The following is a 27,778-nucleotide window of genomic DNA, read 5'->3' as shown; positions in this document are numbered from 1 at the left end:
AAGTTGGAGGGCAGTGGTGCAATCTCTGCTCACTGCAACCTTCACCTCCCAGGTTCTCCTGCCTCAGCCTCCCGAGTAGCTGGGACTACAGGCGTGCACCACCACAACTGGCTAATATTTTTTTGGCATTTTTAGTAGAGATGGGGTTTCACCATGTTGGCCAGGATGCTCTTAAACTCCTGAACTCAACACCCTATCGTCAAAATTGAAAGAGCTAGAGGAGCAAGATCAAAAAAACTCAAAACCTAGCAGAAGACAAGAAATAAGTAAGATCAGGGCAGAACTGAAGGAGATAGAGACACGAAAAACCCTTCAAAAAAATCAATAAATCCAAGAACTGGTTTTTTGAAAAGATCAACAAAATAGACAGACCACTAGCCAGATTAATAGAAAAGAAAAGAGAATAACCAAATAGATGCAATAAAAAATGATAAAGGGGAAATCACCACAGATTCCACAGAAATTCAAACCATCATCAGAGAATAACAAACAACTCTATGCACATGAACTAGTAAACCTGGAAGAAACGGATAAATTCCTGAACACTTGTGTCCTCCCAAGCCTAAACCAGGAAGAAGTCGAAACTATGAATAGACCAATAACAAGATCTAAAGTTAAGGCAGCAATTAAGAGCCTACCACACAAAAAAAGCCCAGGTCCAGATGGGTTCACAGCTGAATTCTACCAGACACACAAAGAGGAACTGTTACCATTCCTCCTGAAACTATTCCAAATAATCCAAAAAGAGGGAATCCTTCTCAAATCATTTTATGAGACCAACATCATCCTGATACCAAAACCCAGCAGAGACTCAACAAGAAAAGAAAACTTCAGGCCAATATCCATGATGAACATAGACGCAAAAATCTTCAATAAAATACTGGCAAGCCGAATGCAACAGCACATCAAAAAGCTTATCCATCATGATCAAGTAGGATTCATCCTGGGGATGCAAGGCTGGTTCAACATACGCAAGTCTATCAACGTAATTCACCACATAAACAGAACCAAAAACAAAAACCACATCATTATCTCAATTGACGCAGAGAAGGCCTTTGACAAAATTCAACAGCCCTTTATGCTAAAAACCCTCAATAAACTCGGTATTGATGGAATGTATCTCAAAATAATAAAAGCTATTTACAACAAATCAACAGCCAATATCATACTGAATGGGCAAAAACTGGAAGCATTCCCTTTGAAATCTGGCACTAGACAAGGATGCCCTCTCTCACCACTCCTATTCAATATAGTACTGGGAGTTCTAGCCAGAGCAATCAGGCAAGAAAAAGAAATAAATGGTATTCAAATAGGAAAGGAGGAAGCCAAATTGTCTCTATTTGCAGACGACATGATAGTATATCTGGAAGACCCCATCGTCTCAGCCCAAAAACTCCTGAAACTGATAAGCAACTTCAGCAAAGTCTCAGGATACAAAATCAATGTGCAAAAATCACAAGCATTCCTATACACCAATGACAGACTTAAAGAGAGCCAAATCAAGAACGAACTGCCATTCGCAATCGTTACAAAGAGAATAGTAGCGATTCTCTTTCGTGGTTAGGAAGAATCAATATTGTGAAAATGGCCATACTGCCCAAAGTAATTTACACATTCAACGCTATCCCCATCAAGCTACCAATGACCTTCTTTACAGAACTGGAAAAAACCACCTTAAACTTCATATGGAACCAAAAGAGAGCCCACATAGCTAAGTCAATTCTAAGCAAAAAGAACACAGCGGGAGGCATCACACCACCAGACTTCAAACTATACTACAAGGCTACAGTAATCAAAACAGCATGGTACTGGTACCAAAACAGAGATATAGACCAATGGAACAGAACAGAGACATTGGAAGCAACACAACCTATCTACAACCATAGAATCTCGGATAAACCTGACAAAAACAAGCAATGGGGAAAGGATTCCCTGTTTAATAAATGGTGTTGGAAAAACTGGCTAGCCATGTGCAGAAAGCAGAAACTGAACCCCTTTCTGACACCTTACACTAAAATTAACTCCAGATGGATTAAAGACTTAATCATAAGACCTGGCACCATAAAAACCCTAGAAGAAAATCTAGGCAAAACCATTTAGGACACAGGAGTAGGCAAGAACTTCATGAACAAAACACCAAAAGCATCGGCAACAAAAGCCAAAACAGACAAATGGGACCTAATCAAACTCCACAGCTTCTGCACCGCAAAAGAAACAGTCACCAGGGTGAATCGGCAACCAACAGAATGGGAAAAAATTTTTGCAGTTTACCCAGCTGACAAAAGGCTGATATCCAGAATTTACAAAGAACTCAAACAGATTTACAAGAAAAAAACAAACAAGCCCATTCAAAAATGGGCAAAGGATATGAACAGACACTTTACAAAAGAAGATATACATGAGGCCAAGAAACATATGAAAAAATGCTCATCATCACTGGTCATTAGAGAGATGCAAATCAAAACCACACTGAGATACCATCTCACGCCAGTTAGAATGGCAATCATTAAAAAATCTGGAGACAACAGATGCTGGAGAGGATGTCGAGAAACAGGAACACTTTTACACTGTTGGTGGGAGTGTAAATTAGTTCAACCATTGTGGAAGACAGTATGATGATTCCTCAAGAACCTAGAAATAGAAATTCCATTTGACCCAGCAATGCCATTATTGGGTATATATCCAAAGGACTATAAATCGTTCTACTATAAGGACACATGCACATGAATGTTCATTGCAGCACTGTTTACAATAGCAAAGACCTGGAACCATGCCCATCGATGATAGACTGGACTGGGAAAATGTGGCACATATACACCACGGAATATTATGCAGCAATCAAAAACGATGAGTTCGTGTCCTTTGTAGGGACATGGATGAATCTAGAGAACATCATTCTCAGCAAACAGACACAAGAACAGAAAATGAAATACTGCATGTTCTCACTCATAGGCGGGTGATGAACAATGAGAACACATGGGCAGAGGGAAGGGAACACTACACACTGAGGTCTTTTGGGGGGAATGGAGAAGGGACAGCGGCGGGGGGCGTTAGGGAGTGATAGCATGGGGAGAAATGCCAGATGTGGGTGAAGTGGAGGAAGGCAGCAAAACACACTGCCACGTGTGTACCTATGCAACTATCTTGCATGTTCTGCACATGTACCCCAAAACCTAAAATGCAATAAAAATAAAACTCCTAAACTCAAATGATCCGCCTGCCTCAGCCTCCCAAAGTGCATGAACCACCATGCCTGGCCACTAGTTGCCTTTTAAAGCACTATTTTACAAAGGATTCAAGGGGGCTGTAAATTTATTGGCTATATTTTCCTACCTAGAACCTGAATGTCATGTGCATTTGCATCACATGTAGGGTCCGATGCCCACAGAAAACAACAGACCAGGGACATCTCACTCTGTAAGCCCAAAGACACTATCCCGGTTTAAGAAATCAAGAGTAGTTTATAAAGGACAATTCACACTTATACTTCATAAAGCACTTTCAAATCCCACTGTCTCTTCCTTCCAGCTTTGAAATGACCATGAGCAAGACCAGGCTCACATGTTTCCACTGACTTCACTGAGGAAGAACATGGGTCTGAGGAAGGTTAGCACATGGGCCAGCCCACACTGTCCACAGCCTTGAGTGAAGGATGACCCCAGATCTTTAATAAAGAAAATAAAAAAATTTTTAAATTAATATTTAAAAAGAAAACATAAATGAAAAGATTAAAGCTTTGTAGACAAAGCACTTTAATCTTTTCATTTATGTTTTCTTTTTTTTTTAAACAGAGTCTCGCTCTTGTTGCCCAGGCTGGAGTGCAGTGGCGCAATCTCGGCTCACTGCAACTTCCGCCTCCCAGCTCAAGTGATTCTCCTGCCTCAGCCTCCCAAGTAGCTGGGATTACAGGTGCCCGCCACCATGCCTGGCTAATTCAACTTTTACACAGAGTTATAAAACTTCCGCAGCTCTCTCATTCAACTTTTACACAGAAACTGTAGGCAAGCTCATAAACAACTGAGCTTGATATACACAGAAGGCATTTCCCATTTAAAGGCTCCTTGTGGTACATTACTTAGCAAAGGTGTTATCTTCCTATTCACTGACTTCTTTCTGACATGAGAAATGCTTGGCTATCACAGCTCCAGTGTGAGATATGAAGACTGGAGTCCCACCTTGCCTACTGCTGACGTATTCACGGTAAGTTAAGGAATACACTAGTTTCCAAAACAAAGAAAAAAATAACCCCCTGGGTTTGCTCAAAGCCACTTAGGAAACATATAAATAAGGAAGAATGGAAAAAAACATGCTTACGATTTTGGACACTGGGCGAGATGGCTACCAATGAAATAAGCAGGCACAGGCCTCCATTCACTCCCAGCAGAATTTTGTTTTCCATGCAGCCATCTTTCTGTGTGTAAAACACTGCCATCGAAACCAAGCCTCCAGTGGCAACAGAATACATGATGAGCGTCACCAGGGCCAGTGAGGCATACCAGAGCTTGTTACTGGCCGTGCCTGCTGTCCTGTTTCTCCGGGAAGTGGGTACGAGGGAAGGAAGAGAAGACAAGTCAATGAAGCCCACTATTCTCTGATCACATTTACCACCCCTCAGGCAGTAACTAATGCCATCAGGCTGCAGGCACTGCCACCCAGCTGCCCAGAAGACATATTGTTTTAGCAGGGATTATGCTCTATCAATGCTAGAAGGTTCTGGTAAATATGGAAACTTCTTGGCTCAAGCTTAGAATTTTCTCTTTAACACTGAAAGAATTCCCCTTTCTGCCAAAATGTATTCATCAATTAAAATGAATAATGTCAACCCAAATGAGAGACTAAGGCAAGAGTCTCAAGAGTCGAGGTTTACTGAGCCAGAGGCCTGAGGGCACACCCAAAAACACACAAGTCACGGAATCCTTTGTGGTCAGTGCTCCCAAGGAGGTTGCAGAAGGCTCAGTATTTACCCATTTATTTAAATGGGCAAAGGCATGCAGGAAAAGGGGGGCAGGCGGTGAGGCAAACCTGACATTCTCCTGAGATTTTAATTAGCACCCAATAAACTCTGCTATACAAGAGACATGACAAACATTTTAAAAGGGAGTGAAGGAAGAGTTAATTATGTAGTCTCAGAGCAGGCAGAGGAATGACTGCTCTCCTGTCTTTGTTTTGCACCTGGAAAGATAAGCTTGTAATGGGCATTGTCAGTATAAAATGTAACAGACTGCAATTCCATGGACAAGGAGCTAGACTTAGATCACAGACCTAAAGTTACAGTTAACATGTCCTTTTTATGGGAAGATACACAGCTTGAAAGTTTAAGGGGCCAGCAGACAATTTACTTATGAGCAATTTGAGGGCAGTCATCTGGGATGCATGAGGCCTACTGCCTTCTGTAGAGGTCTAGCTAATGTCTAGCACTTTGACACAAGGTTGGGAAGTCACAGCTTTCCATGGAGGAGTGGGGGGGGAGGGGCAGCAGTGTCACGTGACTCTGTCCCCAGGCTGAACTCTCCTTTTGGTAGAATGAGTTTGGGCAGTCCTGAAATGCTTTATTTCCTTTAGCTACCTACAGACTTTACTCTAGCTTCTCCATTCTTGACTGTGGACCACCCTGTATCAGTTTTTGGCAGGATGAAAAAGTGGCTCTTCATGGGGCTTCTCCAAGTTTTCTCCATAAACATGGAGCCCTGAAGCGCATAGTCTCTACTCAAAAGTGCTGCCTGGTGAGGTGGCTCACACCTATAATCCCGGCACTTTGGGAGGCTCAGGTGGGTGGATCACTTGAGGCTAGGAGTTCAAGACCAGCCTGGGCAACATGGCAAAACCTCATCTCTACAAAAAAAAAAATTTAGCTGGGTTTGGTGGCACATACTTGTAGTCCCAGCTACTTGGGAGACTAAGGTGAGGGGATCACCTGAGTCCGGGGTGTTAAAGGTTGCTATGAGCCATGATTGTACTACCGTATTCTGGCCTGGACATGAGTGAGACCCTGTTTAAATTTTTTTAAATAATAATAAACTTTTTTTTTGGAGATGGAGTCTTGCTTTATCACCAGGCTGGAGTGCAGTGGTGCAATCTCGGGTCACTGCAACCTCCGCCTCCTGGGTTCAAGCAATTCTTCTGCCTCAGCCTCCAGAGTAGCTGGAACCACAGGCGCATGCCTGTGCCCGGCTAATTTTTTTGTATTTTTATAGAGACGGAGTTTCACCATTGGCCAGGATGGTCTCGATCTCTTGACCTCGTGGTCCACCCGCCTTGGCCTCCCAAAGTGCTGGGATTACAGGCGTGAGCCACCACGTCCAGCCAATAATAAACTTTTAAAAACAAAGTGTTGCCAGCAGCTCTTGTGGATGGCATCTTCTTAGGGAGAAAAGAGGATCAGCTTTACTCAGAGCCAGAATGGCTGACATCAGCTCTTTATTCCCATACTGAAGAGGAGGACCTGTAACTGCACTGCTTCTCTAAAATAGTGAAGAAAAATCTGACATTAAAAAAAGTTAGATCGCAATAAGTTCTGGTGATCAGTTGCATGGTAGGGTGATGATGGTTAGCAGTAAGGTATTGTATATTACAAAACAGCTAGGAGAGGCTTTTGAAGGTTCTCAACACAAAGAAATGATACAGCCTGGTCAACAGAGCAAGACCCATCTACAAAAACCAAAAACCAAACCAAAACAAAAAATTAGTGGGGCATGCTAATTCGCCAGCTTTTTGGGAGGCTGAGGCAGGAAGATCTCTCGAGCCTAGGAGTTCAAGGCTGCAGTGAGGTATGACTGTGCCACAGAGTGAGACCCTGTCTCTTTAAAAACAGAGGGAAAAAAAGGGAAGAAAAAGATGATAAATCAATGCAGTAATGAATAGCCAACTGCCTTGATTTGATTACTACATGACATATATATATATCAAAACATCAAAATGTACCCTATAAATATGTGCAATTTTAATATGCCAATTAAAATATAGGAGAATAAAATAAGTCAGGAAAAGAGTAATGGGATGTACAATTTAAAAAACTAACTAAATGAGCTGGATGCAGTGGCTCATGCCTGTAACCCCAACATTTCAGGAGGCCGAGGCAGGCAGATCACCTGAGGTAAGGAGTTCAAGACCAGCCTGACCAAGACAATGAATCCCTGTCTCTACTCAAAACACAAATCTTGTCAGGCGTAGTGGTGGGCACTTGTAATCTCAGCTACTTGGGAGGCTGAGGTAGGAGAATCACTTAAGCTTTGGAGGTGGAGATTGCAGTGAGCCAAGATTGTGCCATTGCACTCCAGCCTGGGTATCAAGAGCAAGATTCTGTCTCTATTAATAAAAAATAAAATAAATAAGTGGTGATCTAAATCTATAGAAATTGTTCAGAACAAGGCTAGGCATGGTGGCTCACATCTGTAATCCCAGCACTTTGGGAGGCCAAGGTAGGTGGATCACATGAGGCTAGCAGTTTGAGACCAGCCTGGCCAACAGGATGAAACCCTGTCTCTACCAAATTACGAAAATTAGCCAGGCATGGTGGTGCATGCCTGTAATCCCAGCTACTTGGGTGGCTGAATCGCTTGGACCCCAGAGGCAAAGGTTGTAGTAAGCCCAGATCATGCCACTGCACTCCAGCCTGGGCAACAGAGCAAGACCCTATCTCACACACACAAAAAGAAATTGTTTAGAACAAAGAAAAGTATCTATAACTGCTAAATGAAGAGGACAGAAGAACAGGGAGAATGAATTGAATGAGTCATTGTCATCTGCCTTATGATTAAATGCTCTTTGTAACCACATTCTCCCAAACCTCACAGAAAAGGCAACTTGCTTTATGCCCTCACAAAACTGGAAGGTGTTCAAGCAACGCAGCTAAAATGTTTTAATGACGAAAAAGTTCCTGCAGCCAGAAACAAAGAAAATAGGGAGGAAAGGCCAAAATGATAATGACCGTCATATTCCTGAAACTCTGCCAGACAAGACACTCCAATGACCTCAGAATTATTCTAACATAAAAGGCACACAAAGGAAATTAGAGAAAATGGGATTTTAAAAAGGAAAAAAAGAAAACCAACTAAGAGCAAATAATAATCGATGATGGGGAGACAGCATAAATTATGTATAAAATGTAAACACTGCTGACTAGCTTGTGGGTGGGAGAGGACCAGCGCTATTTTCGGTTATGGTATTAGAAAACAAAGGACTTTCTTATAGTTAATTTATGTTTACAGTTCATCCCAGAATTAAATCTTCAACCCTAACCTTTCCTCTGAACTTCACTTATATTATCCAGTTGCTCATTTAATGTCTCCACTCGAAGGTCTAAGTGGCATCTCAAACTCAGCATATCCAGGCTGTGGCTACTTCCCGATATTCACACCCCCATTCCTCCAACCCCCAAACCTGCTATTGTGCAATCATTCCAACCTCAGAAAACACAATTCCATCTTCCCATTGTTGGGGAAAGGGGGAGGGGGAGGGGAGGGGAAGGGGAAGGGGACGAAGGAAAAAGGAAGGAAGGAAAGGATGGAAGGAAGGGAAGAAGGAAAGGAGGGAGGGAGGGAGATGAAAAAGAACTGCAGTCACTCTGGAAGCCTCTTGCTTCTCTCCCCTCCCCCAGCCACCTCCACCTGGAGCCAGCTTCAGAACAGAGGAGGATCCAGCTCCTGCTACCACTTAATTCCAGACTACTCCTCCTTCGCCTGGATTGTCTCCCCCTGACCTCCTTATTTGCACCTCTGACTCCCTCTAACCTGTCTTGACTTAAAACAGATTATATTCTTTCCTTTCTAAGGCCCTCTGGTGCTCTCCCATCACACTAAAAATCCAAAGAAGGTCTTTACACTTGGCACCTAAAGCCCTTTGTTTCAATTCTGATAGAGAATTGGCGCTGCAAACCATAAAACTTGAGCTAATAAAAAAAAAAAAAAGAACACACCAGTTTGATCAAACAGATTATTTAAGTGCGAAAACTGAAGCCAGAGGGGCCAACTGATGTGCCCTATAGTGAAATAGCAAGCATAAAAGGGGCACTGAAGTGGAACACAATGCCATCCCAGCACTTTGGGAGGCCGAGGCAGAAGGATCTCTTCAACTCAGGACTTCAAGATCAGCCTGGGTAACATAGCAAAACCCCATCCCTACCAAAAAAAAAAAAGAGAGAGCGAAAAGAAAAGAAAGAAATTAGCCAAGTGTGGTGCCACATGCCTGTAGTCCCAGCTGCTTGGGGGGCTGAGGTGGGAGAATGACTGAAGCCTGGGAAACTGAAGCTGCAGTGAGCCATGATCACACAACTGCACTCCAGCCTGGATGACAAAGGTGAGATCCCATCTCAAAAACAAAAAAAAGGAAAAAGAAAAGAAAGAGGCACAAAGTCTGCATCTCCTGGTTTCCAGGTCACAGCCTTTCCAGCCTACAGTTTTTAAGATCATCTCCTTCTCAAGATGTTTACAAAGAGATAAATGAAAAAGGAAAGAAAAGGTACTTTAGTTGTTCCATCAAGAGCAATGAGCATGTTTTCTAGATTCTTATAAGCAAGAGTCTGTTAAAAAACAGCCAAAAACTACCAAATTTAAAGGAAAATAAGTTTTCTAGCTCATTTCTAATTTTAGACTAACAACTATAAACATGTTGACAATAGGGATTTTGTTGGCATATAGGCCTCAAAGCTTGGATAATAGTAACACTATTTGCTGCAGAGCTTTTAAGTAATTCTGAGTTTCTGAAAGTTTTTAAAGCAACCAAACTTTTCCAAACTGCATGCTAAAACTTGGCATCAATAATTAGCCCCAGCAAATGGATTCAGAGTCAATCAAAACATTAAAGTCAGAGTGAAGAAGCACAGTGTTCTCACGGGGACTTACTATTTTTTTTTTAAACCTGTGAGTAGGTGTGATGTGGTACTGATAAGAATGTATATTTTGTGTATTTAAAGTGGAGAGTTCTATGAATGTTTATTAAGTTTACTTGTTCTGGATCTGAGTTCAAGTCCTGGATATCCTTATTAATTTTCGGTCTCGTTGATCTCTCTAATATTGACGTTGAAGTCTCCCACTATTATTGTGTGGGAGTCTAAGTCTCTTTATAAGTCTTATGTGTCTGGGTGTTCCTGTATTGGGTGCGTATATATTTAGGATCATTAGCTCCTCTTGTTGCATTGATCCTTTTACCATGATGTAATGACTTTCTTTGCCTCTTTTGATCTTTGCTGCTTTAAAATCTATTTTATTAGAGGCGAGAGGACTTACTATTTAACTGGCAGATCAGGCATTAAGGATGAAAACTGCTATTGTTTTACCATGACGTTCCCTATTTGAAGTATACTTGTGAAAATTTTAGGATGATCAATTTATTTTCTAATAAAAAATTCCAATTGAAAGCACATTCAGAATAATCATGGAAAGAGTAATATTTAATCAATTAAAATTCACTTCCAACTGCTTGTATTTCTTCTGGACTACTGAGAAAACAGGGTCCCATACAATTATATGAGTCACACATTGGCTCATCTTTAAGAAAACTCTGCGACCTCGAAACAAGATCCAGTGGAGACCATAACATAAATTACTGGATCTCACAGATAACTCAAAATGCATACCCTGTACAATAACATAGCCAAGCATACCTGCAGGGCTACCTGTATGTCTATGCAGTGTTCTGTAAACCATTTGAAAATTGTTCATATTTGGCCATGCTTAATCCGGTATTTACCAAAGAGTAAAATGACTAACTCTATCTTTCCGCTTATGCATCCCCCCAACTACAGCTGCACCTCATGAATTAATCCTTACAACCAAAAGAAAACAACAATTACCAAGTTGAACAGCATATTCAGACTAAAGAATATTGAGAGTATTTGGACAGTATATTTTGTTTTGTCCACGGAAAAAATAAACTTCACATTCACATAGCACTTACGATTTTTAAAATTTTAGTATAATTTTAAAATAATTATACTAAAATAATTCCTATAAAATACGCAAAATAACAAAAGCCTTATTGGGTACAATAGGTAGTTGTTTTTATTCATATTTTACAAGTAAAGCAAGTCAGGCAGAAAGCAGTTAAGTGCTTTATCCAGAATCACAAAGTGGGTCAATTTGGCCTTAGAACTCAAGGGCTGGACCCTTCTCAAGTTGTCATTTTCTCCATGTGATCTAGCAAGAAATAAAACTAGCTATTAGTAGCTGGGCCTCTCCCACTTGGCCCAGGATATGAATTCAACTTCCAAGGCACTTAGAAAGAGTCTACCTTTTTCAAAGACAGGATGGCTTTCTAATATAGGACAACGTATCTCCCTAATGAAGAAGTCCTTTTTCCCCTCTTGGGAAGATGAAAAGAAACAAACAAAAAAAATCTGTTGAGACAGGGTCTTGATCTGTTACTCAGGATGGAGTGTAGTTGTGTGACGTCAGCTCACCAAACACTTGACCTACCAGGCTCAAGCAATCCTCCCACCTCAGCCTCCCAAACAGCTGGAATTATAGGCATGTGCTACCATGCCTGGCTAATTTTTCATAGAAAAAAGGTCTTAGTATGTTGCCCATACTGGTCTCAAACTCCTGGGCTCAAGTAATCCTCACGCTTTGCCCTCCTGAAAGTTCTGGAAGTACAGGCATGAGCCAACATGCCTGGCCCAAAAATTTTTTTAAAGGAGGGCAACTATTCCCTCTCATACTCTGCAGAAGATGAATCTCCACCTCCGAAGTTTGAGTTTTGTGTGCGCTTTTTAATTTTGTTTTAAATTTCATGAGGATGGGAGACTATGAGGAAGGCTACCCAAGTTTTTAGCCACCTCCAAAACCTGAGACTGACAGGTACGAGTAGGGGGTTGAGTATGGCTAATTCATTCCACTGGTTGACTCCGAGCCCAAATGACAGAGTAGGGGCAGGGGGTCAAAAAGTGAGAAGTAAATAAAGGAGAGAAGTAAATGAAGAGGTACCAAAAAAAGCAGGCACAAAGGGAAAGTGACAGCAAACATTGTATTCGGTGTAAACAAAGCTGCAAATCCCTAGCGATGCAGTTGAGTACAGCCTTTATCAAAACCGGGCACTTTCTGTGTGTCAACAGGAAGCTTTCCACAAAGGCACACACACCAGTTCTTGTTCCACTTATGTGCAAATTCCACAAGCAGGAGGAGCTGGATGCCGATAAAGAGGAAGCCTCCGATGGCTCCCACGTAGCGCCAGGCTGCAAAAGACCATGAAGAACACGATGAGGCAACCTTTCCTTGTATTTCATTCCAAAGAGAATAACCACAGCTGATTTTTACTAGATGATAAGTGTACCTAACACACTTAATTCCCACACAACCATATAAGACATGGATTACTATTATAAATGTCACCCACTTTATAGAAGAGAAAAATTGAGAATCTATGTAGGTTGACAACACCTCAGTAAGTAAATGGTATAGTTGGGATCTGAACACAGGCAGCCTGACCCTGAAGTATCCAAGCTTAACCTCCATGCTACATCTGCCAGGTAGCCTAACAGATGCCCTAATTCACAAAACTCACAATGAACCACAACTTAAAATCAACCATATATTGCCAGAAAAATCAAAGGTTCAAATTTTATTGGGTAAAAAGTCAACAACGAGGGCCGGGTGCAGTGGCTGACGCCTATAATCCCAGCACTTTGGGAGGCCGAGGCAGGTGGATCACGAGGTCAAGAGATCGAGACCATCCTGGTCAACAAAGTGAAACCCTGTCTCTACTAAAAATACAAAAAATTAGCTGGGCATGGTGGTGCGCACCTGTAGTCCCAGCTACTTGGGAGGCTGAGGCAGGAGAATTGCTTGAACCCAGGAGGTGGAGGTTGCGGTGAGCCGAGATCGTGCCATTGCACTCCAGTCTGGGTAACAACAGCAAAACTCCATCCCAAAAAAAAAAGTCAACAGTGATCATTAAGGAAACAAGGTTCAGACGGGGGACAAGGACTCGGCTCTACTTCTGGCTCTGCCACAAAGATGCCGTTACCTTGACTAAACCACATCACGTGGTTTCCAGTTTGCCCGTAAAAATCACTGCGCTACAGCTGGGTGCAGTGGCTCACGCCTGAAATTCTAGCACTTTGGGAGGCTGAGGTGAGTGGATCACTTGAGGTCAGGAGTTCAAAACCAGCCTGGCCAACATGGCGAAACCCTGTCTCTACTAAAACAACAACAACAACAAAAAGAAGAATGCCAGGCATGGTGGCAGGCACCTGTAATCCCAGCTACTCAGGAGGCTGAGGCAGGATTCAGGAATCGCTTGAACCTGGGTGGTGGAGGTTGCAGTGAGCCGAGATCACACCACTGCACTCCAGCCTAGGTGACAGAGCAAGACTCTATCTCCAAAAGAAAAAAGACTGAGCTGGACCAGAGGGTTTCTAGGTCTCTTCTCCCTCTAAATATACATTCTAATATATAAAAGGATCTCTGTGGAAAATTTTAAAACTTTTAACATCATTTTAGGTAAAACCAAGACTTAGGGAGTATATGAAAAACAAGTATGACCATAAACAACTAGGTAGGCTCTGACACATTACTATATGAAAGATTATGGCTGTTCCTTATAAAATGATACAATCTAGAGGTTTTGTTTAGTTTTTGAGACAAAGTCCCACTCTGTCGCCCAAGTTGGAGTGCAGTGGTGCAATCTCAGCTCACGGCAGCCTCCACCATCCGGTTCAAGCAATTCTCGTGTCTCAGCCTCCCAAGTAGCTGAGATTACAGGCACATACCACCACGCCCAGCTAATTTTTATATTTTTAGTAGAAACAAGGTTTCTCCATGTTGGTCAGGTTGGTCTCGAACTCCTGGCCTCAAGTGATCCACCCACCTCAGCCTCCAAAATGCTGAGATTACAGGTGTGAGCCACCACGCCTGGCCTAAATGTTTTTAGTACCTCACTTAGGAAAGTGAATCCATTTGGGTTGAACAAAATGCCCAAACCAGTGAAATTCAGGTTTTTCCCTACACTCATATGAAAAAGGACCCCCCTGTTTCAGCTATGATTAAAGGCTGCATATTAATGAATTGTAGCAGGTTCTAGCAATAAAGAATATAATTCAATGTTACAGAGCTTCACATAAGGTAAGTTTAAAACCAGACTGAAGGATGCTTTTCCTGTCCCACTATTGCTGTAGTAGACGTTCAACTGCTGACAGCCCTGCGTTCCCTGTTGCTGGGTTTTCTGGGCAGTGCTTGGAAAGAACAAGGACTCGCCCAGGCTAGCAGAGTATCAAAGTCCTATTTGGACAGGGGAGGTAGATAGGAAATGGCGGAGAAAGTATGGGCAGGTAAGACAGGAATTTCTTCTGAAGCCAGAAGAAAATCACTAACTCAAATTATCAAAGGTACTTTGGACAGCACTTCTGAGCAATTTGACAAAATGGATAAAAACAAAATAAACAGGTACCCAAAATACCCCATTAGTACCGTTCAGAAAGGTGTCCTGATCTGGAATGAAGAAAGCTCCTGAGCACATGGCCCCCAACAGCAGAAGTTTAAAGAACCAAAAGCTAGAAGAGGGGGAAAAAAGAGGAAATGTATTTAAATGACATTCAACAAGGACAAAGGACTTCTTAGAAAGTAAGCATGTCAATCCACAATTCTGCCATTGGCCAATGTTCTCTCCCAATCGAGGGGAAGTAATTGAGTGACTTGAAGAATGCCATTTCCCATAATTACACAGACTCAGTGCAGCCTCCAATTGTGCAAAACACCATTTCATTGCAGGGGTGGAAATGACCTGGGAAAAGGTCTTGGAACAAGAAATAAACTCTTTGTCTTGACTAGATTTCGCATTATGGTGCCAGGTGTTACAAACAAGATTCTAGCTTTCAGGCAACCATGTGAATAACAAGTATCAGTTCCATCTCCCCTTAAATCAACTATTTCAACTAGAAGAAGAGCAGTCACAGTGTCTGGTGGATAGAAGGGATCCTGGAATACTGTCTGGAACATAAGAAAGGAGAAAGCAGTTCCCACGAAGACTAAAATACTTACCCATTGTGAATATGAGCTCTACAACTTTTGCTGTTGTTGATTTTCAAGGTCAGTAGACAGAAGATAAAGAAGAAACAAGCCATTCCAAAACAGACTCTATATACGGCAGAATATCCCACCAGCTTCTCACAGGTGTCACCAGCTTTAATACCTTTACACATTTCTTCAAAAAAAGGAATCTGAGGAGAAAGTTTAGAAAAGTCATCTGTTACAACTGAGGGAAGGGGGAATGTCATGGAGTGTTCATGCAGGTGACCACTGAACATCCACTTGGAAATGGATGTGTGCATAAAGAAACAAACAGAGGAAGGGAATCTATCTTCTAAAGAGATACTTTTCTAATTTTCTCTGAATCTTTTTTTAAAAGATACAGTGATCGTAAAGTAACACTCAGCCTTTACTTGCCCCAAATGACTTCTGAAATCCAACAACAGATTTTATGAAAATTACCTGCCCCAACCCCCTCCCCAAAATGAGACAGGGTCTCACTCTGTTGCCCAGGCTGGAGTGTAGTGGCACAATCACAACTCACTGAAGCCTCGATCTTCCAGGCTCAGGCAATCCTCTTGCCTCAGCCTCCCAAGTAGCTAGGACTACAGGCGCACACAACCATGCCCAGCTAATTTTTATATTTTTTTGTAGAGATGGGGTTTCATCATGTTGCCCAGACTGGTCTTGAATTCCTGAGCTCAAGCAATCCACCTGCCTTAGCATCTCAAAGTGCTGGATTATAGGCATGAACCACTGCACTCAGCCAAAAATCCCATTCAAATACAAGGATATATTTTTGTTGATATGTATACATATATAGAAATAAAAAATCAAAGACTTCTTTTACTATCTACCCCAAATGTCATTCCCCTTCCTCAGAAGAGTAAACAATTTAGTGCCTAGAGTATTTGTATTAATTCCCATAAATGTGTGTGTATACATATATACAACACATCCACATATACATACACAACACACATACTTACACTCATATCGTACTATACATATAATACATATATTAAAACAGCTTCTTATTTTTATTTTTGTTTATTTATTTATTTATTTGAGACGGAGTTTCGCTCTTGTTACCCAGGCTGGAGTGCAATGGCGTAATCTCGGCTCACTGCAACCTCCACCTCCTGGGTTCAGGCAATTCTCCTGCCCCAGCCTCCTGAGTAGCTGGGATTACAGGCACGGACCACCATGCCCAGCTAATTTTTTGTATTTTTAGTAGAGACGAGGTTTCACCATGTTGACCAGGATGGTCTCGATCTCTTGATCTCGTGATCCACCCGCCTCGGCCTCCCAAAGTGCTGGGATTACAGGCTTGAGCCACCGTGCCTGGCAAAACAGCTTCTTAAAATAAAACATTGTACATAATGTTCTGCAATATTTTTTCCAAATTAACAATAAGCTGGGCCAGACACAGTAACTCAGCTTTGTAATCCCAGCACTTTGGGAGGACGAGATGGATGGATCACCTGAAGTCAGGAGTTCGAGACCAGCCTGGCCAACATGGTGAAACCCCATCTCTAATAAAAAATACAACGCTTAGCTGGGTGTGGTGGCACATACCTGTAATCCCACCTACTAGGGCGGCGGAATTGCTTGAACCTGGGAGGCGGAGGTTGCAGTGAGCCAAGATTGTGCCACTACACTCTAGGCAACAGGGTGAGACTCCATCTCAAAAAATAAATAAATAAATAAATAAATGACAAGCCATGAAGAATCTTTCCCTATTAATACTAATGTGATGGATTCCCAAAATCCGTAACATTCTTTTTCATCACTTATATCAAAGAAAGGCTAGATCAAAATTGATAACCATTCTCACACTGATCTTACTATTTTTGTTGGGGAGGGTTTTTAAATTCTATTTCGTGTACTTGTTTTTTATTATCACAAACACGGATACAATAAATACTGCTGTTCATGCCTCTTTGCACCTGTGCCATTATTTATGTAAGACAGACACCTGAGCTAGAAATGGAATTGGTGGCAGTGGCTCAAACCTGTAATCCCAGCACTTTGGGAGGCCGAGGCGGGTGGATCACGAGATCAAGAGATCGAGACCATCCTGGTCAACATGGTGAAACCTCGTCTCTACTAAAAATACAAAAAATTAGCTGGGCATGGTGGCGCCTGCCTGTAATCCCAGCTACTCAGGATGCTGAGGCAGGAGAATTGCTTGAACCCAGGAGGCGAAGGTTGCGTTGAGCCGAGGTCGCGCCACTGCACTCCAGCCTGGGTAACAAGAGCAAAACTCCGTCTCAAAAAGAAAAAAGAAAGAAAAAGAAATGGAATCGGTGGGTCAACTAGTCAGGTTGAATTTATCTCATCCAAAATGTTTGGGACCAGAAGTGTTGTGGAATTTGGAATATTTACACTGTTTTACTGGCTAAGCTTTCCTAATCCAAAAATCTAAAATGCTTCGGTGAGCATTGCTTTTGAGCATCACGTTGGCACTTAAAAGGTTTCAAATTTTAGAGTATTTCACATTTCAGATGTTTATATTCAACCTGTATCATATTTTTAAGCTTCAAGATATGAGTTAAATCATACTTCCAACACCTGTACCAATTTAAATCCTACCATTAATATCTGAGCTTGCACATTTCCCAACCTGGACGTCTAATTTAAAGGCAAAAACCCAGTATCCTGCGCTTTAATATACATCTTCCTTATTACTAGTGAGATTCCCCGTCTTTTCCTAAGTTTATTGCCATCTGCTTTGTTTCTCTAAATTGGCTGTTAATTGGGTATTTTCTTGATCCACTGGAGCTCTTTATTAATGGGTTTTAATCTTCTGATAAATGTTGACAATAGTTTATTCTAGCCAAATTAGAAGGCTCCAATGTGACATAATCACTTTCATTATCAGATTAAAATCTTACACAATGAGAACAAGCAGCACATTCCTAGCAACGTCATAAAATAAGGATTTGGTCAGTTGTGAAAAGCTTGCTTCTAATTAACATCGAAGTTGAACACTCTTCTGAACAGAAAACAAGTTAAATCACATTATAACTATTGTTCATAAGAAAAATAAAGTATCACAGAGAAAAAAATGGCACAAAACTGAAGGTAAAAGTGAAGGGCGATAAAGAAGGGAATTTACAGTTTTTCTCCAGAGAAGACACTGAAGAAACAATAATATCAGTGGCTACCAGGATTTCCATAAACAAATATGTCAACCCAAATGAGAGACTGAGGTCAAGAGTCTCAACAGGGGATAATTAAGCCAGAGCTTGAGGGCCCAACCCAGAAACACACAAAGTCACAGAATCTTCTGTGGCCCATGCTCCAAAAAGTTTGCAGAAGGCTCAGTGTTTACCCACTTCTTTAAAGGGAAGAAGGCATGCATGAAAAGGGGGCAGGTGGTGAGGCAAATCTGACATTCTCTTGAGATTTAAATTAGTGCCCAGTAAACTCTGCTATACAAGAAGATACGATAAACCTTCAAAAAGGAAGTGAAGGAAGAGTTAATTATGTAGTCTCAGGGCAGGCAGAGAAACGATTGCTCTATCGTCTTTGTTCTGTACCTGGGAAGATAAGCTTGCAATGGACATTGTCAGTGTGAAATGTAACAGACTGCAATTCCATGGACAAGGAGCTAGACTTAGATCACAAACCTAAAGTTAAAGCTGACATGTCCTTTTTTGTTTTTATGGGAAGATACACAGTTTGAAAGGTTAAGGGGCCAGCAGAGAATTTACTTATGAGCAATTTGAGGGCAGACATCCCGGATGCATGAGGCCTTCTGCCTTCTCCAGGGGCTGGCTAATGCATAGCGCTTTGACACAAGTCTGGGAAGTCACAGCACTCTATCGGGCAAGTGGGGCTAGGTGCAAGGGGAGATCAGCAGTGTCAGGTGACTCTTTCTCCAGTCTTAACTTTCCCTTTGGCATAAAGAGTCTGGGCAGTGCTGAGACGGTTTCTTTTCCTTGACGCAAACAGTTCCATTTTCTCCCCGCTCCTTTTTTTTTTGAGACAGGGTCTCACTCTGTCGCCCAGGCTGGATGGAGTGCAGTGGCGCAATCTTGGCTCGCAGCAACCTTCACCTCCAGGGCTCAAGCCATACTCCTACTTCAGCCTCCCAAATAACTAGGGCTGCAGACATGCACCCCCAAGCCCAGCTACTTTTGTTTTTTGTAGAGACAATGTTTCACTATGTTGACCAGACTGGTCTTGAATTTCTAGACTCAAGCAATCTACCTGCCTCAGCCTCCCAAAGTGCTGGGATTACAGGGATGAGACACCATACCTGGCCAGCTCCGTTTTCATGGAGAGATGCGAAAGGCTTCATGAGAAAATATCCAACATTTTGTTTTCAGCAAATTCCTAAAACTGTATATTTTTTATGACTTTTTTTTACATCATTTTGTCATAACAGAGACAAGATGTTTTGCTTGATAAATAAAGACTGCATCTAAACAGGTAAGTAGATAATCAAGAACAGTCTTAAACTATCAGTCCTCACTGGAGGACTCTGTGGCCACAAAAAGGGTAGGCACTGTTGTAACTCATGACCAGCACCTGGCATCTGCTCCTGAAAACTCTGCCCCACATCAAAGACTCTCTCTTGCAAGACTAACCAGATTGACCAGCCCAGACCAGGAAATTCTTTTTTTCTTTGTTGCTCTTCCTGGGCTAGTTCATTAACCCTTTTTCTATTCCCTTTCTCTTAATGTTAAATGTTATTTTGCCTACTGTGGAATGTTTAATCAGTAACATTTATATACTGATTAAATACACAATTGTGTATGGTTTGCAATACTGACTGGCTTGTGCAGTGGCCGGAGCCTGTGTGCCTGCAGACCTAACGAGTGAATGCGAAGTACTAAGAAGAATTGCCTCCTTGGAATTCCAGGTAGCTGAACTCCACAGAGCTGGTGGCTTTTGTAATTGAATTAGCATCAATAAAAGTCCAGTGTCGTGGAAGGACACAAATGTTCGTGGACCTGGTTACCTCTGACCTTGTGTCACTCACAAAAACCAGGATATGGCACCCTAAACTATTCTTCTTTGCATATTTCAAGCTCGTTATTCTGAGAAACTGAAAGACACAGAAGTAGCTCTGCAAAGCTGCCATTTTAGACAAACAATTTACATCTATAGAGGAAATCTACATTAGAAAATATATCAGACAACGTTTATTCACCATACATTTCTTCTCTTCACCCTCCCATTACATGTTGCCAGCAACTCCCAGAGGCCCCAAACCCCTATTTCTTTCTCTCTGTAGCTCAAGATGCTATAAGCTTCTATCATCTGACCCCTTATTTTTTTCTTTTTCTAATTGAGACAGAGTCTCATTCTGTTGCCCAGGCTGGAGCAGTGGCACAATCTCGGCTCCCTGCAAGCTCTGCCTCCCAGGTTCAAGCGACTCTCCTGCCTCAGCCTCCTGAGTAGCTGGGATTACAGGAACCCACCACCATGCCAGGCTAATTTTTGTATTTTCAGTAGGGATGGGGTTTCACCATGTTGGCCAGGCTCCAACTCCTGACCTCAAGTGATCCTCCCGCCTCAGCCTCCCAAAGTGCTGGGATTTTAGGTGTGAGCCACTGGGCCTGGTCTCTCACTTTTTTTAAAATGCTTCCTATCTGTAATTGGTCTTATGTCAATTCAACTTGCTTCCCAGAGAGAGAAGCTAGAAGAGTGGAAGGAAGCCATTTTTCCCTTCCCTGACAAAGGCAGGGTCTTGCTGGGAAGGGCGAGGTGCATGCCAGGCTTAGTAGTCAGGCCCCCATCTGTAAGTGAGGGTAAAAGCACTACTGAAGCTACAATATCTTTGGCCACAAAGCGGAACACATGGTGAAAGAGTACAGACTTGAGGCAGGAGGCCACTGGGAACAGGTGAGGAAGGTAACCCCAGGCAGAGAACTAGAAATTCTGCAGGTAGAGATACGATTGGCAGGATGGCACAGAAGACAAGAATGAAGCATTAGAATCAGAATCCGATAAAGCTCTTCTCTTTTCTTCTTCTTCTACTTCTTTTTTTTTTTTTAACATTGCTGTTTGGGGTAGAGGGAGGAGTATAACTGGCAAGGGCCAGAGAGCAGAAGTGAAGAACAGAGTAGAAGCTTACTGTTTAACACAGAGGGCATCCCAGAGATAACAGTCTGGTCTGGAAATTGCTTTAGAACAGCAACTGAGGCAGGAACAAGGGCACAGAAAGCGCCCGCAGGCAGGTAATGAGAAGTCACGCAGGTGCTTTCTGGAGGAATCTCAATTTTTAGCTGTGTTTTAAACGTGAGTGATCAACCAGCATGGTTAAAATCTTCAGGTACTGAAATATGGTAGGGGACACACACAAAATGAATGTTTCAGAGTGTCTAACCCAAAACAAAAGTTACACCTGTATGAGTAGTGCTAGTAACAAGGAAGTAAGTTGCTTTGAAATCTATAAACGCTACATTCATGGAGAAGCCACATCCCCATTCATAAGGCCGTTTCAAACAGGATCTACTGCTCTATAACATTCATTAAATTGTTTTCTTCCCCACCTTCTCTCTTCCACTCCATCAGCAACTCTAATTCCTGAACCACATCTTCCCCATAACACATGCACATTAGCACCTCTTTCATCTATACCAGCCCATCATTCACCTTTACACCTTCTCTACCTCCCCATCTCTCTCTCTGTTTTTCCTCCAAAATCCATTTCAAGGAGAATGCTAACTAGTGGCAGTCTGAGCTCTTATGCCACCATCCCCAACAAATCCCCTCCACTGTTTGTTTATTCTAGAATCTGGAATGTGCCCAGAGCCCTTTAAGGCTCATCAAAGGGTGAGTGTACATTGGCACTGTCTATTCATCAAAAACAGGCAAACAACCTCCCTGCTCCAAATCCTAACCAAGACCTCCTTTATGCTCTGTGGGTGACTGAGCATATCTAGTTTTCGGTATGTGGTGAGTATTTTTGGGCAAAGAACCTCCAAAGTGAATAAGCTAGCCATATTATGGCAAGGGGAATTTACTCCAATTAAATATTTGCTGTTCCAAAGTCCACCCCAGTTTTGGAAAAAGAAAAAAATATATCACATACAAATTCCACACCACAAGGTGAAGGGGATGTGCCTGCTAAGGGTGTTACCGCTTATGTCTGGCTCTGGGCACCCAAGGACAGGGCACTTAAGCCAGGCTTACAAGTCAGGCTTACACACTGCATGCTATTTGTTTCTTTCTTTCTTTTCTCTCTTTCTCTCTCTTTCTTTCTTTCTGACAGTGTCTCTCTCTGTCGCCCAGGCTGGAGTGCAGTGGCATGATCTCAGCTCACTGCAACCTCTGCCTCCTGGATTCCAGCAATTCTCCTGCCTCAGCCTCCCAAGTAGCTGGGACTACAGGCACATATCACCATGCCCGGCTAATTTTTTATCTTTAGTAGAGACCAGGTTTCATCATGTTGGCCAGGCTGGTCTCGATCCTAACCTCAGGTGATCTGCGTGTCTCAGCCTCCCAAAGTGCAGGGATTACAGGCGTGCCTGGCCTGTATGTTGTTTCTATACAGACCTCTGAGAGCAAGGAATTTCCTCCCAACCCTCAAAGCAACCAAACTCAAAGCCACAAGCTATCAAGTACGAATAAATAGCTCATGGGACTTCCAATACTAACTCCATTGCTAACTTGAGCTAGTTACACACACACACATACCCTAAGCCTCAATTGTGTCATCTGCAAAATGAAATAATACCAACACCCATCTCAGAGTTGCCTGAGAATTATATCAGATAATGCCTGTGACATGCTTACCACAGTTCCTAACCCATAGTAGTCATTAAATTAACTTCCTTAATTCTAAAGCACTATTATGTTATATAAAAATACTTTTGGGGGAGAGAATCAGGTACATTATATGATCCACAAACTAATGCATTTCAATTTAAACATGGTGGGAAACATCTTAAAACCCAGTAGATGCTCTGTTGAGTTTACCAAAGGATCCAATGCCTTTGGATTGAAAGATTAAATGTTTTTTTTTTTTTTTGAGACGGAGTTTCGCTCTTGTTACCCAGGCTGGAGTGCAATGGCGCATTCTCGGCTCACCGCAACCTCTGCCTCCTGGGTTCAGGCAATTCTCCTGCCTCAGCCTTCTGAGTAGCTGGGATTACAGGCACGCGCCACCATGCCCAGCTAATTTTTTTATTTTTTAGTAGAAACGGGGTTTCACCATGTTAACCAGGATGGTCTCGATCTGTTGACCTCGTGATCCACCCGCCTCGGCCTCCCAAAGTGCAGTTTTGCTCTTGACACCCAAGCTGGAGTGCAGTGGTATGATCTCAGCTCACTGCAACCTCTGCCTCCCAGGTTCAAGTGATTCTCCTGCTTCAGTCTCCTGAGTATCTGGGAATACAGGCGCCTGCCACCATGCCCAGCTAATTTTTTGTATTTTTAGTAGACACAGGGTTTTACCATGTTGGCCAGGCTGGTCTTGAACCCCTGACCTCACATGATCCACCCGCCTCGGCCTCCCAAAGTGTTGGGATTACAGGCATGAGCCACCGCCTCAGCCTGTCAATAAGGTGAATCTTTCCTTGGTACATTTATATTAGAACTGAGAGGTCCAAAATACAGCATTCACTACTTGTCTTTCAGAGACCTAGCTACCATCCAGAAGAAAGTATTCTGAACTCGCAAATTAGGAAAAACATTTCCAAAACATGAACACAAGTAATAAACTCGACAGGATGGCAGCGAGAAGAAAATTCACTTAATTCTGTTTACACAGGAAAGATGCTAGCTACATTCCTAAAACAATTCCAATCCCAAGCAAATAAACAAAGAAATAACAAAAAAAGCTACAGGAAAACCTACAGGTCTAATTGGCCAGGGGCCCAGATGCTGGAAATATAGAAAACATGTATAAGCTTTGGAAGTGAGTTCTTAAGAAATGGAGAGGAAGTAGATCAAAGTTGTAGTTGTCTAACAGTGGTACTTGAGATTAGAAAATGCAGTATTAGCCAGGCACAGTGGCTCACGCCTGTAATCCCAGCACTTTCAGGGTCCAAGGCAGGTGGATCACCTGAGATTAGGAGTTTGAGACCAGCCTGATCAACATGGAGAAACCCTGTCTCTACCAAAAAATACACAATTAGCCGGACATGGTGGCACATGCCTGTAATCCCAGCTACTTGGGAGGCTGAGAATTGCTTGAACCTGGGAGGCGGAGATTGCGGTGAGCCGAGATCACACCATTGTACTCCAGCCTGGACAACAAGAGTGAAACGGTCTCAAAAAAAACAAAAACAAAAAACTGAAGGCAGATGGTGCAAACAAGAACCACACCAGTTACTGATGACAAAGGTAAAACAGTTTTCCCAGTGAAAAATTTTGTAGCTCTGCAAAGAGGCAGGAGCAGTGGGGGCTGGGGGCTGTGGCATGGATACAGGTCTGCTTCCTGATTTGATGTGGCCTATAATAAGGTAGAAGAACCCAGGCCTAGGAAGTTGTTTTTAGGTTGGCAGGCCCATCATGGATAGGAACTACAGAAGAGCAGTCTCAGGGTGGTGGAGCAGTAATTCGCCTAATAACAGGTTGCACTGGAAGTGCCTGTGTGAAGAAGTGTGGGAGGATGGCTAAGCAAGAGTGCTCTAGAAAGAGCTGAACCAGAGAGAAGGATTTGGAAGTGGACAGTATAGACACAGCAAAGGAGGCAACCAATGAGTAGATTAACTTAGAGAGAATGTGCAAGTGAGCAGGAGACAGAGGTGAGCCAAGCACAGAACCCTGGAAAATGCAAACCTTCAGGAGCTGGGAAGAAGAAAAAATCCGAGGAGGAAACTGAAAAGGTTCTGGGCAAGAGAAAAGTTGAAAGAGACTTCCAAGAAGCATGGGGCCATCAGCAGTGTCAAATATGGCCAAGAGGGCAAATGTGATGTGGACTCTGACGTAACACTGGATTTTACAGCAAGGAGTCAGTCATCTGCGACCTTGATGGGAACATTCTCTAAAGCACTGTGGAAGCAGCAGGTGAGCTCCAGGCTGACTGAGGAGACAACCAGGAAGTGCACCTGGTGAGCAGGTTACCCATGCTTTCAAGAAATCTACTACAAAGGATTATTCTTAATTTTTTTTGCACTTATATAAGCAATATATAATTATAGTCTTACTGCCAAAAATATGTAAATTACAATAAAAATACAAATAACCCAGTCTCCTTGATCATCAATGCCTTGATTCTAACTTGATTGCTTCCCTGGAGGTGCCACTGTCCCCAGGTTCGAGTGTATCTTCTAGACCCTTTGCTATGCCAATACATTCATCATGTCTTGGAGGTTGCTGTATGTTCAACACACAGTCTATTTGCATCATCTTATATACTACATAGAATTCTAGGCTGGGCCCAGTGGCCCACACCTGTAATCCCAGCGCTTTGAGAGGCCAAGGCAGGAGGATCACTTGGGCCCTGGAGTTCAAGACCAGCCTGGGCAGCACACTGAGAAGACCCCATCTCTATAAAAAATTTAAAAATTAGCCAGGCATGGTGGTGCACATCTGTAGTCCCAGTTACTCAGGAGGCTGAGGTAAGAACATCTCTTGAACCCAGGAGTTCAGAAGACTGAGGTGGGAGGATCTCTTCAGCCCAGAAGGTTGAGGCTGCAGTGAGCCATGATCGCGACACTGCACTACAGCCTGGGTGACAGAGCAAAACCCTGTCTCAAAAAAGTAAATAAAAAGTTCGAATTAACCTGATCAACTCTAATTTAGTTATCCTGCCGGTCGGTATTTAGTTCTTTTCTGCTTTTTTTTTTTTTTTCACTATTATAAATAATGTACAATGGCTATCATCTTTATTATGTGTATTTCTCTGTTCACATGTAAAGTGTTGAGAAAGACAGATGCTGGGTCATAATGTTAGTACATTTAAAATTTCAACAGATATGGCCAAACTTTCCATAAGGGGGTTTTAGAAACTCACAGAAGAGAGCAGTGGAGGTGCCGGCGAGAGGCAGAGCCAGGTACACACCGTCTCTTGGCCAGGTACTCCTCTGCTGCCCCCGCAGGGTCAACATGCCAATCTTCTAGATTTCTGAGGGTCTTTGTAAGCACTGCCTCGAACACCAATCCCAGACAGAGTGAATAGGACCCTCTGAGTCCAAGACACAAATCTATTCCTAACTCAAGACAACTTAAAACCACAGCTATGGAGGTCTGAACTTTTGTTCTGGCCAGAAAATATGGTTATGGCTCCACACAGAACACAGGGTCTAACAGAAGATGCTGTGCTGCCATGAGGTGAACATGGCTGACAGAAAGATATCTCTCTTTTTTTTTTTGAGATGGAGTTTCGTTCTTGTTGCCCACGCTGGAATGCGTGGTGCAATCTCGGTTCACTGCAACCTCCGTCTTCTGGGTTCAAGCGATTCTCCTGCCTCAGCCTCCCAAGTAGCTGAGATTACAGGTGTGTGCCACCACGCCTGGGTAATTTTTGTAGAAACAGGGTTTTTTAATGCTACCCAGGCTAGTCTCGGGCTCCTGACCTCAGGTGATCCACCCACCTCAGCCTCCCAAAGTACTGGGATTACAGGTGTGAGCCACACCACATCCAGCTGAGAGATATCTCTTAAACATAGAAATGTGAAATTTCTATAAAGCGAGGACTAAATGCTGAAACATGCAGGTCTTTCTATTCTAACCACTCAGAGAAAACACATGCTTACAGGCTAAGTAAGCCTCAAATCTCCTAGCTCCTTTTTTTTTTTTCTTTTAATAGAGAAAGGGTCTTGCTCTGTCACTCAGACTGGAGTGCAATGGCCCAATCATAGCTCACTGTAGCCTCAAACTCCTGGGTTCAAGCAATCCTCCCACTTCAGCCTTCCCAGCAGCTGGGACTGGAAGTCCATGCCAACATATTCGCTATTCTTTTACTTTTGTAGAGACAGGGTCTTACTATTTTGCACAGGATCGTCACAAGATCCTCCCGCCTCAGCATCCCCAAACTGCTGGGATTACAGATGTGAGCCACCTCATTTAGCCAAAATTAGCTAGTTTTCTTCTTAGACTCAGTGGCAATACACTATTTGCATAACTGTCTTCTGTGATTTTTTTTTTTTTTTTTTGGAGGCAGGGTCTCTCGCTCTGTCACCCAGGCTAGAGTGCAGTGGCACGATTTCCGCTCACTGCAACCTCCACCTCCCTGGCTCAAGCAATCCTCCCACCTCAGTCTCCTGAGTAGATGAGACTACAGACATGTGCCACCATGCTTGGCTAATTTTTGTATTTTTTTGTAGGGATGGGGTTTTGTAATGTTGCCCAGGCTGGTCTCGAACTCTTGGCTCAAGTCATCTTCCTACCTTGGTCTGCCAAAGTGCTAAGATTACAGGCATAAGCAAATAATTTATAAAAATACAATGAATTTAGAGTTTGCATGTATAATCTTCATTCCATACTATATGCTACATGACATACTTAGACACATGTATTACAGCATAGACTCTGATCATCCATGCACTCATTCCCAACTACTATGTGCAGGTATCACTCTAGACTAGAGGGATATAAGCCGTGAATAAAACAGGTTATAAGTTGATGCTAACGTTCTACTAGTGAAATGCTGTATGCATACAACTATGCTCTACTCATTTCAAGTATTTTCATGGTTAATTAGATTAGTCACGATGATTGCCTTAGGCAGGACGTTGGGACCTAATATTCCCCAAAAGACAGGACTCTGCACCTTACTTATAACCTCAAGATTTGCGAGTCCCATTACCTGTTCCCTAGTTCTAGCGATGAGAACCACTACATGGCAGACATTTAAGTTTCTGGCCCCAGCATCTTTCTTACATAAGATTGAGTGACAGTGCCCAGCAGCTGGG

The 27,778-nt window shown here is 42.7% G+C and overlaps 1 protein-coding gene across 14 annotated transcripts in view; it reads right to left on the bottom strand.

Moving 5' to 3' along the window:
- Positions 1-27,778, bottom strand: part of SERINC5 (serine incorporator 5) — a 132,727-nt gene that overhangs the window by 31,746 nt on the left and 73,203 nt on the right. For all 14 annotated transcript variants that reach the window (XM_054252148.2, XM_078365281.1, XM_078365279.1 and 11 more), the window contains 4 exons: positions 14,970-15,148; positions 14,400-14,482; positions 12,073-12,166; positions 4,315-4,526 (listed from right to left, as the gene is read on the bottom strand). In XM_054252148.2, coding sequence (XP_054108123.1) covers positions 4,315-4,526; positions 12,073-12,166; positions 14,400-14,482; positions 14,970-15,148 — 568 coding nt within the window. The remainder of the gene's footprint in view (positions 1-4,314; positions 4,527-12,072; positions 12,167-14,399; positions 14,483-14,969; positions 15,149-27,778) is intronic.

Source organism: Callithrix jacchus, chromosome 2 (assembly GCF_049354715.1).
Source record: "Callithrix jacchus isolate 240 chromosome 2, calJac240_pri, whole genome shotgun sequence".
NCBI lineage: Eukaryota > Metazoa > Chordata > Mammalia > Primates > Cebidae > Callithrix > Callithrix jacchus.
Note: the sequence above shows the minus strand (reverse complement) of the source record. Positions and strands in the feature narration are given on the sequence as shown.